This window comes from Gadus macrocephalus, chromosome 20 (assembly GCF_031168955.1).
Source record: "Gadus macrocephalus chromosome 20, ASM3116895v1".
Classification (NCBI taxonomy): Eukaryota; Metazoa; Chordata; class Actinopteri; order Gadiformes; family Gadidae; genus Gadus; species Gadus macrocephalus.
Genome location: NC_082401.1, coordinates 19,774,624 through 19,792,039, shown reverse-complemented (window position 1 = coordinate 19,792,039; position 17,416 = coordinate 19,774,624). Strand labels below are relative to the sequence as shown.

Here is a 17,416-nt window from a genome sequence, read left to right as displayed (position 1 = left end):
TAAAACACTTAATGTGTCATTATGTTATAAAACCAAAACATCTAACCAGACATTCAACATGGTAACCAGAAATGAGGGAGATATTCAGATATCGATAAGATAAGACAACCCTTGTATTTGAGCAATAAACACAATGTCTTTGTTCACCTTCCTTTCAAATAAAGGCAAGCCATGGGTGTACAACGAACACACTGACAAGTCAATATATGTAAGGGTTTATGCCTTATGGGCCCTTCCCTACACTGAAAAATGCCACATCGAATGAAAATCAATGCATCTTTCTTTAGAGCATAAACCTTTCGGTTTATGCTGTTTTTAAAACCCCGAAAATCCATCCGGGTCTCCTTCAGCGCCACTTAACTGGGCTGTTAAGGTAATCCGGAGATGGTCCAAAGTACTCGCTCGAGATAACATGAAGGGGCTGAGGCTTTAATAGGTCTTTCTCCCGGGCCACCGTCGCAGTAATCCCCCCGTTGAGCGATCTAGTGTCTTCACTGCATGTGCGGCTTGCCCCCACTGACACCAGGAAGTCACCAGGAAGAATGCGTAAAACAGACAAAAGGAGCTTATGGAGCCAGGTTTATTATGATGAGCGGAGGGGCCTTGATCACTGACTCACCCCTATTCTCTACCTACACTCAGACTTAAATACTTACTGTTACTTTGTTGGGAGAGTGACTCCCAGTAATCCCAGACGGCAAAATGTAAGCCCAAAATAAGCAACCACGCTCATTCCTTTTAACACCCCGTGTCATGTTTAATCAGGAGTTGCAGTCGGTCATGATACTCAAAACAAGATAAAGTGCGTTATTCCGGACCTCTTCATTGTGTCTGACGGTTGTGTTGGTGTCTTTTATTGTCGTCCAGGTGTGCACAGCCTGCTGTGAGGGCAACATCTGCAATATCCCCCTACCTTGGAACGAGACAGAAGCCATCTTCTCGTACACCTCCCCACTCAGTGGCTCGGCGGGACTTTCTAGAAGCTATGCACTGACGTTCTGTCCACCCCTACTGGCCTTTCTCCTCTCTGATTGGCTCGAATGAAAGAAAGGTGTTTGGCGTAATACTGGATGTGAAGATCAGAAGTCGGAGTAACAGGGCTGTGAATTGATGGCTTTTCCGGCTGGTTTATGAGAAAACAAAATTCAAAAGAATATGTTTGTTTGCCTCAAAAGAACTCGAGAAACGGGGGCAAGCTTTGGATTTGGAGAAGGCTTTCAAGTCGATTGGGCAGTTAGCATGCACCGAGGATCTCACTCTTAAAAAGTGCTGGAATTATTCGCCATGGAACTTGAAGGATTATATAAAAAAAGACAAACCATTGAAACAGGACTGTAGGCCATCAGGCAGTGACTGACAGGGGAAGCGGTAGACCTGAAGAAATTAGCACACAACCAGTTGAGACTTGTCAGTTTGAAGTTCTCTGAGCTGAAGAGTGAAGAGAAAAACATTGACCTAGTGAGGGTCTGGATCTGTGTCTGGTATACACGTTGTTGAGTCGATGTTACACTTGTGCGTCTGTTGTCGATATCCCCGATGTCTGTTGAAAACGTATGTAAATATACATAGTATTTATTTTTATATCAGCCATGGTTTTTTGTTAAAGTATGTATATCTGTTTTTATGTATCGGTAGCTTATACTATGAATATGATCACGACTGTCTGAGTCATGCCGAAAGGAATTCCATGAGACAAAATGAATCACATTATTTCACAAGACATCATTTTCATATTTCCAAGTTAGATAACTAATCTATTAATCATGAATAAGGACATATTTCTGCAGGTCAAGGCAAGGTAATACAATTAGACAAATAACACAAATCTGACAAAAGGTTAAACTTTTACTTTTACATGAATATTTTTACAATTATCTGGTTATTCGAAATAACATGTCCTAGCCTTTGCAATAAATTTAGTTGAGAAAATAATTAAGATATAACTAAATACTTAATCTGTATTTTAGTGTGGTACATAATACAACTATGTCCGTTAAAATCAAAGACTTTTTTTTTTTTTCTGGAAATTATTTCCTGAAATACTTAAACCTTGAAAACGCAGCATGACTTTAACATTCACCCATTTTTGTGATGTGTTGGAACTTAATATTTGTAGGGAAAAACTCCCCGAAAAGTTTAAAAGGAAGTTGCCAAACTATTTTAGGGCCACACTTTTCCAGCCACAGAAACTACATCGAAACGTTCCATAGAGTAGTTCCTCCACCTACACCATGCCATATAAAATGATCGACTGTTTATCCCTTTGCTATATTATCACAAAGAAAAAAGAGTAACAACCTCAATTATGTAATGAGGGTCAAAAGACCAGTAGTTAGACTCTTAGCACCTTCAGCGGTCTATTGTTTTACGCTCCGGTGCCAACGTGCTCTTGTGATGTATGTGTTGTCTTTGGTGGGCTCTGTCACTGGTTCTTTGGCAGCATCAGCGAGCCGGGGGAGGAAAGCGCAGCGTTTGCAAACACAGTGTTATTGTTCTCAAGCCTTGGTTTGTTGGGCTGGCGGCCTGCGAGCAGGTCACTTCCTCTCACTCTCGCTTTTCTCTCTGTCCGTCAACCGTTTGTCTGTCTGGCTGTTTTCTCCTTACCGTGCCATGTTTCTTACAAGCAACCCCGTAAAGAGGTAGACATTGGGATTCACTAGTCGGATTACCCAGACCCAAAGCTTCTTTAGTTTTTCTTAACAGTTTACAAACTTCCTCTCCTCAGCAGTTTTGAATGTGTTTTGTAGAGTAGTTCAAGGGCTAGCATATTTTGCACCTTTTTTATTTGTTCAGGCAAAGTTGGTTTGAAATAAAAGTAACATGAGGCTACTGAAGTGTAAACTGATAGCCAAAACATCTTTCACCTGTTGCCTTCCCTGATGCTAGCATACTTAACACACACACACACACACACACACACACACACACACACACACACACACACACACACACACACACACACACACACCTATACAATACGTGCATGAAGTTCGATGTTATCTCACTGAAAATAAGACAATTGCATGCCAGTTTTTGTGTCAAGGTAAATGTGGATTTTTAGGTCGATAAGCGCATTTCAATGTACATAATGTAAATCTTAACTTGAAATTCTTTAAAAACCTGTTAAAACAGGAACACAGTGTATGCCTATTATTTATGCTTATTTCCCCCTTTCCCAAAACATTACATGTGCTAATAAAATTCCACGCTTAAATAAAAGCTAGAAAAAAAAAAGAAGCAATTTGTGAGCTATTTAAATGACTGTTCCGTCATGATTATCCATTTGTGTTCCATTTGTTGCTTTTTCCCCCCCGCTTCAAGCAGAGTTTCCACCCAACAGGCCAGCGAGTGCACCGTGTTATTCTACCATATTGACCTTTTCGGGTATTCATAGTTATCAGTGCCATGGTGACTCCGGAGATAAGCTCCCTGTCTGAATTCCACACACACTTTAACACAGTTACTGAGATAAAACATTATGGGTGAAAGGTGCTGTGGTGGTCTGCCGTACTAAGTTCACCCACACAATGTCCCCATCATGAAGGAAGAAAAATAGTTGTTACGGCGATCCTCAGTGAAGGCACAACGTCCTGTGAGACTGGAGCCGTAGAGACTGGAGCCATAGAGACGCAGACTAATGTCTAATGTGTGTCCCCGAGTGTGCAGACCCATGTTTATGGAGCTGAACTCACACGTGGAAAAAAATTGATATGATTTGGTTAGAGTAGGCACTGATTTAACTATTCCATGCTAGAAGAAACACATTCAAAGTACTGTATTTAGTCACAGTATTTTAATGTTCTTATCCACATTCCAATGAATAAACCATTTCCTACTGGAACAACTTACGTGGATGCCACTTTACTTCTACCCACCCCAGAAGCGTCCGTAGCTTTAACAGGATAAGACCGGTGCGTGTCACAATATCCAGGATAATGATAGTCTATCCCCAGCAAGAAAACACATCACACCGTAGGATTAGCCGAACAATGTCACAGTGCTCATTTTGTAATGACAGGGCCATGAAGAATGAGCAGCCTTCACATGCTTAGGGTCCTCCTGAATACCCCAGCGACACAGAAGGGTCTGGAATCAGTCTGTAAAAAGAAATACACCCAAAACAAATGCATCATGGTGTATTGAGTTTTATGGACACTAAGGTAAAGGTTACATTTATTTTAAATGATTTTTCTTCAAGACTTGGCGGGACCGGTCGTTTTTTATTGTGTTTGTGTGTGTCAATGTTAATGCTGCCCCTGTGCAGTATGTTAAGTGGAAGCCGTTGAAGTGGACTGTCCGGGGCCAATATGTCCCCACAGAGTTTGTAGTTAAAAACACTGCAAAGCCTCAAAGTAGGAAAGGTCAGGAGTTCTAGAGTTGCAAAGGCCCAAAAAATAATAAATGAAAAAATTAGTCAGCAGAACCAGAGAATTACAGCGGCCAAGATAAACTTGGAGGACTGGTGGCTACATAAACAGACAGATACTAATGCATAATATGAATAAACATCATTCTCGTTGTGTACACAAAAAAAGAGGATAAGGGTTACTGTATCTTTATTTGTACTAAATCTAAGTTCTATGTTAAATGTTGAGGGAAGATTAGAAGCAACATTTCACAGGGTTTTGAAGTATTTGGAAGTATAATACTGTGCAGTAAGGAGGAATCGTCCAAGCTGCCATATCATTTAAACATAGCATATGAAAAAAACCTTCACCAAATAACATACACTAAATTAGATAATTTACAAGAAACACCTTTTCTGAGTTTGCAATGTTCGTCTCATAGTTCAGAAGTGCAGGATGTCTCTTTAAATGGTTCATGAACGTAGCTACAGCTATGCCTCATAAATGAGCAATGCTTTGAGAGAAACTATCCCGGGTTTAAGCCGTAACTCAGGACCCTCTGTGTGTCGCGTCGGGGTGCAACGTTGCAACCCGACGCTGGTTAAATGGATCTCCCAGAGCTCAGAGGTCACTTCTGCCATTCCTTTAGTCCGACTCGTGACACAGGTGGACACTGGAGAAAACAGAGTTGACCCTGCATTTCAGTATTGCTGTGTGTCTATGTTTGTTTTCAAGCTCCAGGCAGTTTTCTTAACTTTGAAATATAAGACCAGAGAGAGAGAGAGAGAGAGAGAGAGAGAGAGAGAGAGAGAGAGAGAGAGAGAGAGAGAGAGAGAGAGAGAGAGAGAGAGAGAGAGAGAGAGAGAGAGAGAGAGAGGAGAGAGAGGAGAGAGAGAGAGAGAGAGAGAGAGAGAGAGAGAGAGAGAGAGAGAGAGAGAGAGAGAGAGGAGAGAGAGAGAGAGAGAGAGAGAGAGAGAGAGAGAGAGAGAGAGATCTCCTCTTTCTGAATCAGACTAAAACGCCATCGGCTTTCCCAGGCTTTCTTGCCTCAAGTGTAATTTCTAATCTCCTTTCCAAGGCAGGGATAAGCTTTCCTGGAAGACCTCAGGACCCGGGATGGTGCTTGTTTAAAAAAAAGCGACCCCTTGTGTAACCATGTTGGGCCCCTGAGCCACAAGCTCTCCAACTCCACCACCCTCAATCTCGTCAATGTTTTATTTTGGTGACATTTCAAACAACTGTCATTTATTTAACGTTTTCAGTCAGGTAGTCTAAAATTCTTGCGTCATTATCATCATTTTGTCTTATTTGTTTCTAGCGAGGAATCTTTTTGTGACGGCTGCAGTAAAAAAGTGAAAGACAATTATGTTTCAAATGGAATGCTATAACATGCCACATAATATATAATGCTATAACAAACCACTTAGTAAGCTGCTTTTGTAGATAACAAATAGCTAGCTAAAGGTTCAGAAGGGTTTTTGATGCTTGCAGCCGGAAACTAGATTTACAAATGTTTTGTGATTCAGACTTTGTGTTTTCACTTTGGAAACAGTTAACATCAAGTAAGTAGTAACACTTGAAGACTCGTACAAAGTGCTCCTTTAATCCGGTTTCAGGAGCGGGCGTCTTCTCGTCTACTTTCACTGTAAATGCTCAACTTCAAAAGAATGACTCCCATTGTAGGAGTGCATGGCGGAATATCTGGTTCACTCGGGTGCCATCCATGCTGAGATTTTAATTACACCCGACGGTGGATGGAAACAACTGTAGACCTCCGACCTTGCCCCACCACACTAACCCCCCCCCCTGCCCCCAACCCCGACCCCCCACCCCCCCCCCCCCCCCCCACCACCACCACCCCTCCAGCCCAACCTTTTCCCTGCTCCTTCATCTCACGGCTTAATCAGAAGAATTTCAATAAAGCCCAATTTCCTCGTTTCGGCTGATTCCTTTTTAGTTGTTGAAACAGTGATACAATTAAGCCATTGCACCTGGGGAGGCCCCCCGCCGCCCGCGGCAAGACAATAAAGTGGGTGCACAGCCGTGACGAGGGGTTTCCTTCGGTAGGGTGGCCTGTTGATTCATGGTGCAGGCTGACTGGGAGAGTGTGACGGGAAAGGGGAGAGGGTAGATTGCGTAGGGTGGTGGTGCAGGTCGGTGGTGGAGGTGATTGGGGCTGGGAGGGGTGTCTCTGTCTGAGTCTGATGCACACACTCACACACATGCACACGCACACCCGTGTTATCTCCATGGAATGTCAGAGGAAAGGGATTGGAGACTATGTTGAGCTTAACGTCATAAAGACTGATGTATTACTCGCAAGTCCTTAATACCTGTAATTGATGTACAACAAATCTAGCTTAGCGGTAACAGCATGCCTCTTGAAGAAAACTAACGTTTTTACACTCTATTTCCTTGGTATGATGTTGTTGCCGTGTCCTGTAAACGACTTATACATAGCCCCGAGCAACGTCTTCTACAGTCATTCTAAACTGTTACTCTTGAATCATCAAAGGCCTCAGTCAAGCCTAAAAGCCGCAGTTTACAGCCAGAAAACTTCTATATTTTCATATTTTCAAATCCCTCTTCAGCAGCAAGTGATAACAAAATGACAGCACATCCGACAGTTTCCACTCCAGAACCCACAACAGCAAACTAAACGACTTTAAAGCTAAACAAAGTTGTGTGTGGGTATGTCAACAATATGTGAAGGGGGCTATGGAGCATTATTATGATCGATGTTCATACAGGAAGTGCTGGGATGAAACCCTGAGACCAGACCTGACCCCTGAGATACACCGGTCATAATCAGCGTTTATCAAACGGCTACGTCACCGTGGGAACCGGGGCTTAAGGAGTCGGTGTCAGCGTAGCCTGAACCCAGGACAGGAAACACATCATCGGGACGAGGGGTTTCCTCAACAGGAAGGCCGTGCGCTCGCGGGATGGACAACGCCCCGAGAACATCTCGAAACATTGATGGCCCCTCTGTTGTGGAGGACTGCTCCCTGAAGTGTTGCGGTGGATCAAGGGAGGGTACGATAAGGCAGAAGGACTGAGGGGACAGACACAGCAGGCTTGTTTCCGTCGTGACTAATGCGCTTCCTCCTGGGGCGAGGGAAAGCAAGGTGTTTTTCTGTAGGGCAAATGTTGCCCTGCAAATTTTATCTTCATCTGTGTCTACCTTGAAAGCGTTTCTAGAAATCTTGGCTTCAAAGGTGGTGTCTGACATAAAGTACAATAAAAAGCCTGTATGGATCCCGAAAATAAAGTCTCTACAGCCCAGGGATCCCAAGCTCAGGGGAGCCCTCGAGAAAAAGACTCATTGTTTTATCCTGTAAATGTGCTCCGGTGAATATAAAGTAAGCTTATTATCGTGTCTGGCTGGGTGTATTCATAGGAAGTTGTGTGTGTGTGCGCGTGCACGCTTGTGTGTGTGTGTGTGTGTGTGTGTGTGTGTGTGTGTGTGTGTGTGTGGGGGTGTGTGTGTACATGTGTACTTGTTGAATGAAGGTCCCTGAGTGATCTCTTGCTCAGGGGCCCGTGGACCTGAGATCCATCAACATTATGATGAAGCAGGTTTCCATTGCACCGCCAGTCTAATATCAGCACAACATAAAGACTGATCTGATATATCTTCATCTGGCCACTGCTGCTTACTTCCCTCTGGCCTGCTGTTTGTCGCCTTGGTGCTTGTCTAGCCAACAACACTATTGTGTGGCTCATTACAAATCCTGGGGCTAATCTGACTTTTAATTGAATGGAATTCCTGGTGTGAGGGGCTAACAGGATTAGCAGGGGGCCGTGGTCGAGCATGAACGGGGCACACAGCATGGTCAGCGCCGGGATTACACAACCGGCTACATTGTGTCTGAAACTTAAAAGTAGCCATATGTCTGTGTGTGTGTCTGTGTGTGTGTGTGTGTTTGGATTAAGTGGGACGACAGGCATGCGTGTTGTGGCATGCTGGTGCACACGCCACTGGTGTAATTTTGTTTGTTTATAGTGAACGCTTTGATTCAGAGAGGAAACACTTTTAAAAGAGCCTTAACGTGACCTTGTTTTTCATCAGCTGCTTGCTCTTCCAGAGTGGTTGAATCGTATTATTTTCTTATTTTTGAAAAGGGTCAAAATACATACATACATACCATGGTTGGTATGTATAGAAGTCCAGGTGCATTCACACACATCATCACGATGAAATACTTGTACTTGATGAGGTTTGCAATTTAAATGTATTTTTTTAAAGTGTATTTCATTAAATGTGTTGATGGGGACTGTCAGGCCATACAGTATCTTTACCAACTACAAGCACACTGATATGTGCCTCATATTGTGTGTCATTACAACATAGACTGAATATAGGAAAGTGTAGAGTGAAGTGAATAAAATACGGTACAATTATGGCTTTTAGTTCAATCTAATACTTTCAAGAGTTCTCTTAATAGTCATCTCTAGTCCTTTATCAAAATCGTTTGTCAACCTTGATTTTACACATAAAGGTTGGTTATTGTTTATAGATTCTAAACTATTATTATTATTATTATTATTTCAATATAAAACTTTTTCAAAGTTTTTTATCGCTATTGGCTATAATGAGAGTATACTCCTATTCAGGGACGCGGGAAGTCAGTCCGAGGGGGGGGTGCTGAGAGAGAATCTATATAATGACGTCATAATAAATGCTGCGCAACATCCATTGTTTACAGAGACGAGATGAGGGGTGACGTCACATTCAGGGATCCGCTCTGATAAACACTCTACTGGTGTGTAAAAAGAGTTCTGCCAACTAGCCACTGTTATTCACAAACGTTAGCAAATAAACAATGTGGAAATTAGAGTCAACTCGGCTGATACTGGGCTGAATTTCACACACTAACAACATGCCGACAAGCTGTTGCGGTCCGGGATCATACACAGCGTTATAACAAGGATTCAGGAGGTTATTTCTAAAGGTTTACAAAGGAAAGTGACAATAATATAAAGCCTTAATTTTCATCCAGACTTACGAGTTGTCTGATATGAGGAAGGTGACGATTTCTCCGTCAAGTGAACCGCCCGTCTTTGCTCTTTTTTTTTTTCTCTTTTGCCAACCAGTTTACGTGCGGGATTCCAGAAACAAAACGATAACATTCAACGTGTCTATTAATATGGCAGCAACATCTTACACCAGTTTTAGAATGTTCACTACAACAGATGTTGAACACCAACATGCTTATGTAAAATCAGCATAGTACCGATAATATGATAAATATCATAAAAAGGGTGGATGTCAATAATTTAATGAAAAATCATGTTGTATGATAAAATTATGCAAATTATGTTTTTGATTGGTCGTCATGAAAAAAAACATAAAGGGGGTAACACTGTTGTTTTTTTTGGTCGTCATGAAAAAAAACATAAGGGGTAACACTGTTGTTTATTATTTGTCGTCTTGAAAAAAAAACATTAGGTAAATAATAGGAATACACACATACATTTTAATGTCATGTATATCCTCTTTATTGATGATTGATTATTGTGTATTCTCATCGCCTCAGTGGTGCAGTGGGGTGCACTCTGCCTAAAAAAAAAAAATCTTACTTGTATACTTCTGGTTTTAAGTTTGTATTTATGGATAACTATTTAATTTAAAAGATTTTGGACATTCCAATACTTGTGTGTACTGTATGTATGTTTTGGCTGTTCTGTGAACTGTGTTTACAAAGTAGATTTAACTTTTGCGTTTTAATAAAATGTTAAACTGGCAGAAACCAATTCTTTTTTTCGGGGGGGGGGGGGGCATAAAGGAGTTATGCTTAGGGCCCCAAAATAGCTAGCAGCGGCACTGTATGCACTGTATATACAGTAGATAAGATGAAAGCCATTTATGAATCCTAAATAAATTCATGACGACCAATAAAAACAACAGTGTTACTAGTTATGTTTTATTTGACAAAGACAACAGTGTTACCCCTTATGGTTTTTTGCATGACGACCAATAAAAAACAACAGTGTTACCCCTTATGTTTTTTTTCATGACAACCAAAGAAAACGACAGTGTTACCCCTTGTGTTTTTTTTCATGACGACCAAAGTAAAACAACAGTGTTACCCCCTATGTTTTATTTGATAAATATAGACCCTTATGTTTATTTCATGACAGCCGATAAAAAACGACAGTTACCCCTCATGTTTTTTCCATGTTGACCAAAAACAAAACGACGGTGCCACCCATGTCTACGTTTATGCGGGGATCCAAAAATGATCTGTTTAAAGTGTTAACCTCCGACCTGAACAATGCACCAACAAGACACCGGACATAGGCATCACGAAGGTTATACTTGACTTTATAATTCACATGAAATAGATATAAGAGTCTTCCAACAGAAGACATAAACCGGACTTGAACCCCGGTCTCCAGGGGGTTAGGCAGAGTGCACTCCACTGCACCACTGAGGCGATGACATTACACAATAATCAATCATCAATAAAGAAGATATACATGACATTAAAATGTATGTGTGTATTTCTATTATTTTCCTTATGTTTTTTTTCATGACGACCAATAGAAAACGACAGTGTTACCCGTTATGTTTTATTTGACAAAGACAACAGTGTTACCCCTTATGTTTTTTTCATGACGACCAATAAAAAACAACAGTGTTACCCCTTATGGTTTTTTTCATGACGACCAATAAAAAACAACAGTGTTACCCCTTATGTTTTTTTTCATGATGACCAATAAAAACAACAGTGTTACCCCTTATGTTTTTTTTCATGACGACCAATAAAAAACGACAGTGTTACCCCTTATGTTTTTTTTCATGAAGACCAATAAAAACATCAGTGTTACCCCTTATGTTTTTTTTCATGACGACCAATAAAAAACCACAGTGTTACCCCTTATGTTTTTTTTTCATGACGACCAATAAAAAACCACAAGTGTTACCCCTTATGTTTTTTTTCATGACGACCAATAAAAAACATCAGTGTTACCCCTTATGTTTTTTTTCATGAAGACCAAAGTAAAACAACAGTGTTACCCCTTATGTTTTTTTTCATGACGACCAATAAAAAACAACAGTGTTACCCCTTATGTTTTTTTTCATGACGACCAATAAAAACAACAGTGTTACTCCTTATGTTTTATTTGACAAAGACAACAGTGTTACCCCTTATGGTTTTTTTCATGACGACCAATGAAAAACAACAGTGTTACCCCTTATGGTTTTTTTCATGACGACCAATAAAAAACAACAGTGTTACCCCTTATGTTTTTTTTCATGACGACCAAAGTAAAACAACAGTGTTACTCCTTATGTTTTATTTGACAAAGACAACAGTGTTACCCCTCATGTTTTTTCCATGTTGACCAAAAAAAAACGACAGTGCCACCCCTGTCTACGTTTTTGCGGGGATCCAAAAATGAGCTGTCTAAAGTGTTAACCTCCGACCTTAACAATGCACCGGAAATAGGCACCACGAAGGTTATACTTGACTTTATAATTCTCATGAAATAGATATATGAGTCTTCCAACAGAAGACATCAACCGGACTTGAACCCCGGTCTCCAGGGGGTTAGGCAGAGTGCACTCCACTGCACGACTGAGGCGATGACATTACACAATAATCAATCATCATTAAAGAGGATATGCATGACATTAAAATGTATGTGTGTATTTCTATTATTTTCCTTATGTTTTTTTTCATGACGACCAATAAAAAACGACAGTGTTACCCCTTATGTTTTATTTGACAAAGACAACAGTGTTACCCATTATGTTTTTTTCATGACGACCAATAAAAAACAACAGTGTTACCCCTTATGTTTTTTATTGGTCGCCCTTATGGTTTTTTTCATGACGACCAATAAAAAACAACAGTGTTACCCCTTATGTTTTTTTTCATGACGACCAAAGTAAAACAACAGTGTTACTCCTTATGTTTTATTTGACAAAGACAACAGTGTTACCCCTCATGTTTTTTCCGTGTTGACCAAAAAGAAAAACGACAGTGCCACCCCTGTCTACGTTTTTGCGGGGATCCAAAAATGAGCTGTTTAAAGTGTTAACCTCCGACCTTAACAATGCACCAACAAGACACCGGAAATAGGCACCACGAAGGTTATACTTGACTTTATAATTCACATGAAATAGATATATGAGTCTTCCAACAGAAGACATCAACCGGACTTGAACCCCGGTCTCCAGGGGGTTAGGCAGAGTGCACTCCACTGCACCACTGAGGCGATGACATTACACAATAATCAATCATCAATAAAGAGGATATGCATGACATTAAAATGTATGTGTGTATTTCTATTATTTTCCTTATGTTTTTTTTCATGACGACCAATAAAAAACGACAGTGTTACCCCTTATGTTTTATTTGACAAAGACAACAGTGTTACCCATTATGTTTTTTTCATGACGACCAATAAAAAACAACAGTGTTACCCCTTACGGTTTTTTCCATGACGACCAATAAAAAACAACAGTGTTACCCCTTATGTTTTTTTTCATGACGACCAATAAAAACAACAGTGTTACCCCTTATGGTTTTTTTCATGACGACCAATAAAAAACGACAGTGTTACCCCTTATGTTTTTTTTCATGAAGACCAATAAAAACATCAGTGTTACCCCTTATGTTTTTTTTCATGACGACCAATAAAAAACCACAGTGTTACCCCTTATGTTTTTTTTTCATGACGACAAATAAAAAACCACAGTGTTACCCCTTATGTTTTTTTTCATGACGACCAATAAAAAACATCAGTGTTACCCCTTATGTTTTTTTTCATGACGACCAAAGTAAAACAACAGTGTTACCCCTTATGTTTTTTTTCATGACGACCAATAAAAAACAACAGTGTTACCCCTTATGTTTTTTTTCATGACGACCAATAAAAACAACAGTGTTACTCCTTATGTTTTATTTGACAAAGACAACAGTGTTACCCCTTATGGTTTTTTTCATGACGACCAATAAAAAACAACAGTGTTACCCCTTATGGTTTTTTTCATGACGACCAATAAAAAACAAGTGTTACCCCTTATGTTTTTTTTCATGACGACCAATAAAAACATCAGTGTTACCCCTTATGTTTTTTTTCATGACGACCAATAAAAAACGACAGTGTTACCGCTTGTGTTTTTTTTCATGTCGACCAATAAAAAAACACAGTGTTACCCCTTATGTTTTTTTCATGACGACCAATAAAAACAACAGTGTTACCCCTCATGTTTGTTTTCATGACGACCAATAAAAAACGACAGTGTTACCCCTTGTTTTTTTTCATGTCGACCAATAAAAAACGACAGTGTTACCCCTTATGTTTTTTTTCATGACGACCAATAAAAAACGACAGTGTTACCCATTATGTTTTTTTCATGACGACCAATAAAAAACAACAGTGTTACCCCTTACGGTTTTTTTCATGACGACCAATAAAAAACAACAGTGTTACCCCTTATGTTTTTTTTCATGACGACCAATAAAAACAACAGTGTTATCCCTTATGGTTTTTTTCATGACGACCAATAAAAAACGACAGTGTTACCCCTCATGTTTTTTTTCATGACGACCAATAAAAAACGACAGTGTTACCCCTTATGTTTTTTTTCATGACGACCAATAAAAAACCACAGTGTTACCCATTATGTTTTTTTCATGACGACCAATAAAAAACAACAGTGTTACCCCTTACGGTTTTTTTCATGACGACCAATAAAAAACAACAGTGTTACCCCTTATGTTTTTTTTCATGACGACCAATAAAAACAACAGTGTTACCCCTTATGGTTTTTTTCATGACGACCAATAAAAAACGACAGTGTTACCCCTTATGTTTTTTTTCATGAAGACCAATAAAAACATCAGTGTTACCCCTTATGTTTTTTTTCATGACGACCAATAAAAAACGACAGTGTTACCCATTATGTTTTTTTCATGACGACCAATAAAAAACAACAGTGTTACCCCTTACGGTTTTTTTCATGACGACCAATAAAAAACAACAGTGTTACCCCTTATGTTTTTTTTCATGACGACCAATAAAAACAACAGTGTTACCCCTTGTGGTTTTTTTCATGACGACCAATAAAAAACGACAGTGTTACCCCTTATGTTTTTTTTCATGAAGACCAATAAAAACATCAGTGTTACCCCCTATGTTTTTTTTCATGACGACCAATAAAAAACCAGTGTTACCCCTTATGTTTTTTTTCATGACGACCAATAAAAAACATCAGTGTTACCCCTTATGTTTTTTTTCATGACGACCAAAGTAAAACAACAGTGTTACCCCTTATGTTTTTTTTCATGACGACCAATAAAAAACAACAGTGTTACCCCTTATGTTTTTTTTCATGACGACCAATAAAAACAACAGTGTTACTCCTTATGTTTTATTTGACAAAGACAACAGTGTTACCCCTTATGGTTTTTTTCATGACGACCAATAAAAAACGACAGTGTTACCCCTTATGTTTTTTTTCATGTCGACCAATAAAAAACGACAGTGTTACCCCTTATGTTTTTTTTCATGACGACCAAAGTAAAACAACAGTGTTACTCCTTATGTTTTATTTGACAAAGACAACAGTGTTACCCCTTATGTTTTTTTTCATGACGACCAATAAAAACAACAGTGTTACCCCTCATGTTTTTTTTCATGTCGACCAATAAAAAACGACAGTGTTACCCCTTATGTTTTTTTTCATGACGACCAATAAAAAACCACAGTGTTACCCATTATGTTTTTTTCATGACGACCAATAAAAAACAACAGTGTTACCCCTTCTGTTTTTTTTCATGACGACCAATAAAAACATCAGTGTTACCCCTTATGTTTTTTTTCATGACGACCAATAAAAAACCACAGTGTTGCCCCTTATGTTTTTTTTTCATGACGACCAATAAAAAACCACAGTGTTACCCTTATGTTTTTTTTCATGACGACCAATAAAAAACATCAGTGTTACCCCTTATGTTTTTTTTCATGACGACCAAAGTAAAACAACAGTGTTACCCCTTATGTTTTTTTTCATGACGACCAATAAAAAACAACAGTGTTACCCCTTATGTTTTTTTTCATGACGACCAATAAAAACAACAGTGTTACTCCTTATGTTTTATTTGACAAAGACAACAGTGTTACCCCTTATGTTTTTTTTCATGACGACCAATAAAAAACGACAGTGTTACCCCTTATGTTTTTTTTCATGTCGACCAATAAAAAACGACAGTGTTACCCCTTATGTTTTTTTTCATGACGACCAAAGTAAAACAACAGTGTTACTCCTTATGTTTTATTTGACAAAGACAACAGTGTTACCCCTTATGTTTTTTTTCATGACGACCAATAAAAACAACAGTGTTACCCCTCATGTTTTTTTTCATGAAGACCAATAAAAAACGACAGTGTTACCCCTTGTTTTTTTTCATGTCGACCAATAAAAAACCACAGTGTTACCCCTTATGTTTTTTTTCATGACGACCAATAAAAAACGACAGTGTTACCCCTTATGTTTTTTTTCATGACGACCAATAAAGAACAACAGTGTTACCCCTTATGTTTTTTTTCATGACGACCAATAAAAAACGACAGTGTTACCCCTTATGTTTTTTTTCATGAAGACCAATAAAAACATCAGTGTTACCCCTTATGTTTTTTTTCATGCCGACCAAAAAAAAACCAGTGTTACCCCTTATGTTTTTTTTTCATGACGACCAATAAAAAACCAGTGTTACCCCTTATGTTTTTTTTCATGACGACCAATAAAAAACATCAGTGTTACCCCTTATGTTTTTTTTCATGACGACCAAAGTAAAACAACAGTGTTACCCCTTATGTTTTTTTTCATGTCGACCAATAAAAAAACACAGTGTTACCCCTTATGTTCTTATGTTTTTTTCATGACGACCAATAAAAACAACAGTGTTACCCCTCATGTTTTTTTTCATGACGACCAATGAAAAACGACAGTGTTACCCCTTATGTTTTTTTTCATGACGACCAATAAAAAACGAGTGTTACCCCTTATGTTTTTTTTCATGACGACCAATAAAAAACAACAGTGTTACCCCTTATGTTTTTTTTCATGAAGACCAATAAAAAACAACAGTGTTACCCCTTATGTTTTTTTTCATGACGACCAATAAAAACAACAGTGTTACTCCTTATGTTTTATTTGACAAAGACAACAGTGTTACACCTTATGGTTTTTTTCATGACGACCAATAAAAAACAACAGTGTTACCCCTTATGGTTTTTTTCATGACGACCAATAAAAAACAACAGTGTTACCTCTTATGTTTTTTTTCATGACGACCAATAAAAACAACAGTTACCCCTTATGTTTTTTTTCATGACGACCAATAAAAAACAACAGTGTTACCCCTTATGTTTTTTTTCATGTCGACCAATAAAAAAACACAGTGTTACCCCTTATGTTTTTTTTCAAGACGACCAATAAAAAACGACAGTGTTACCCCTCATGTTTATTTTCATGACGACCAATAAAAAACGACAGTGTTACCCCTTATATTTTTTTCATGTCGACCAATAAAAAACCACAGTGTTACCCCTTATGTTTTTTTTCATGACGACCAATAAAAAACGACAGTGTTACCCCTTATGTTTTTTTTCATGACGACCAATAAAAAACAACAGTGTTACCCCTTATGTTTTTTTTCATGAAGACCAATAAAAAACGACAGTGTTACCCCTTATGTTTTTTTTCATGACGACCAATAAAAAACAACAGTGTTACTCCTTATTTTTTATTTGACAAAGACAACAGTGTTACCCCATATGTTTTTTTTCATGACGACCAATAAAAAACAACAGTGTTACCCCTTATGGTTTTTTTCATGACGACCAATAAAAAACAACAGTGTTACCCCTTATGGTTTTTTTCATGACGACCAATAAAAAACAACAGCGTTACCCCTTATGTTTTTTTCATGACGACCAATAAAAAACGACAGTGTTACCCCTTATGTTTTTTTTCATGACGACCAATAAAAAACAACAGTGTTACCCCTTATGTTTTTTTTCATGACGACCAATAAAAAACGAGTGTT

General features: G+C 38.8%; 1 protein-coding gene across 1 annotated transcript in view; it reads left to right on the top strand.

Annotated features, from left to right (window-relative positions):
- lypd6 (LY6/PLAUR domain containing 6) overlaps nt 1-2,967 on the top strand; it is a 25,888-nt gene extending 22,921 nt beyond the window's left edge. The window contains exon 5 of the mRNA XM_060040029.1: nt 868-2,967. Within this exon, the coding sequence (XP_059896012.1) occupies nt 868-1,044 (177 nt within the window). The 3' untranslated portion in view covers nt 1,045-2,967. The remainder of the gene's footprint in view (nt 1-867) is intronic.
- The last annotated feature ends 14,449 nt before the right edge of the window (nt 2,968-17,416 follow it).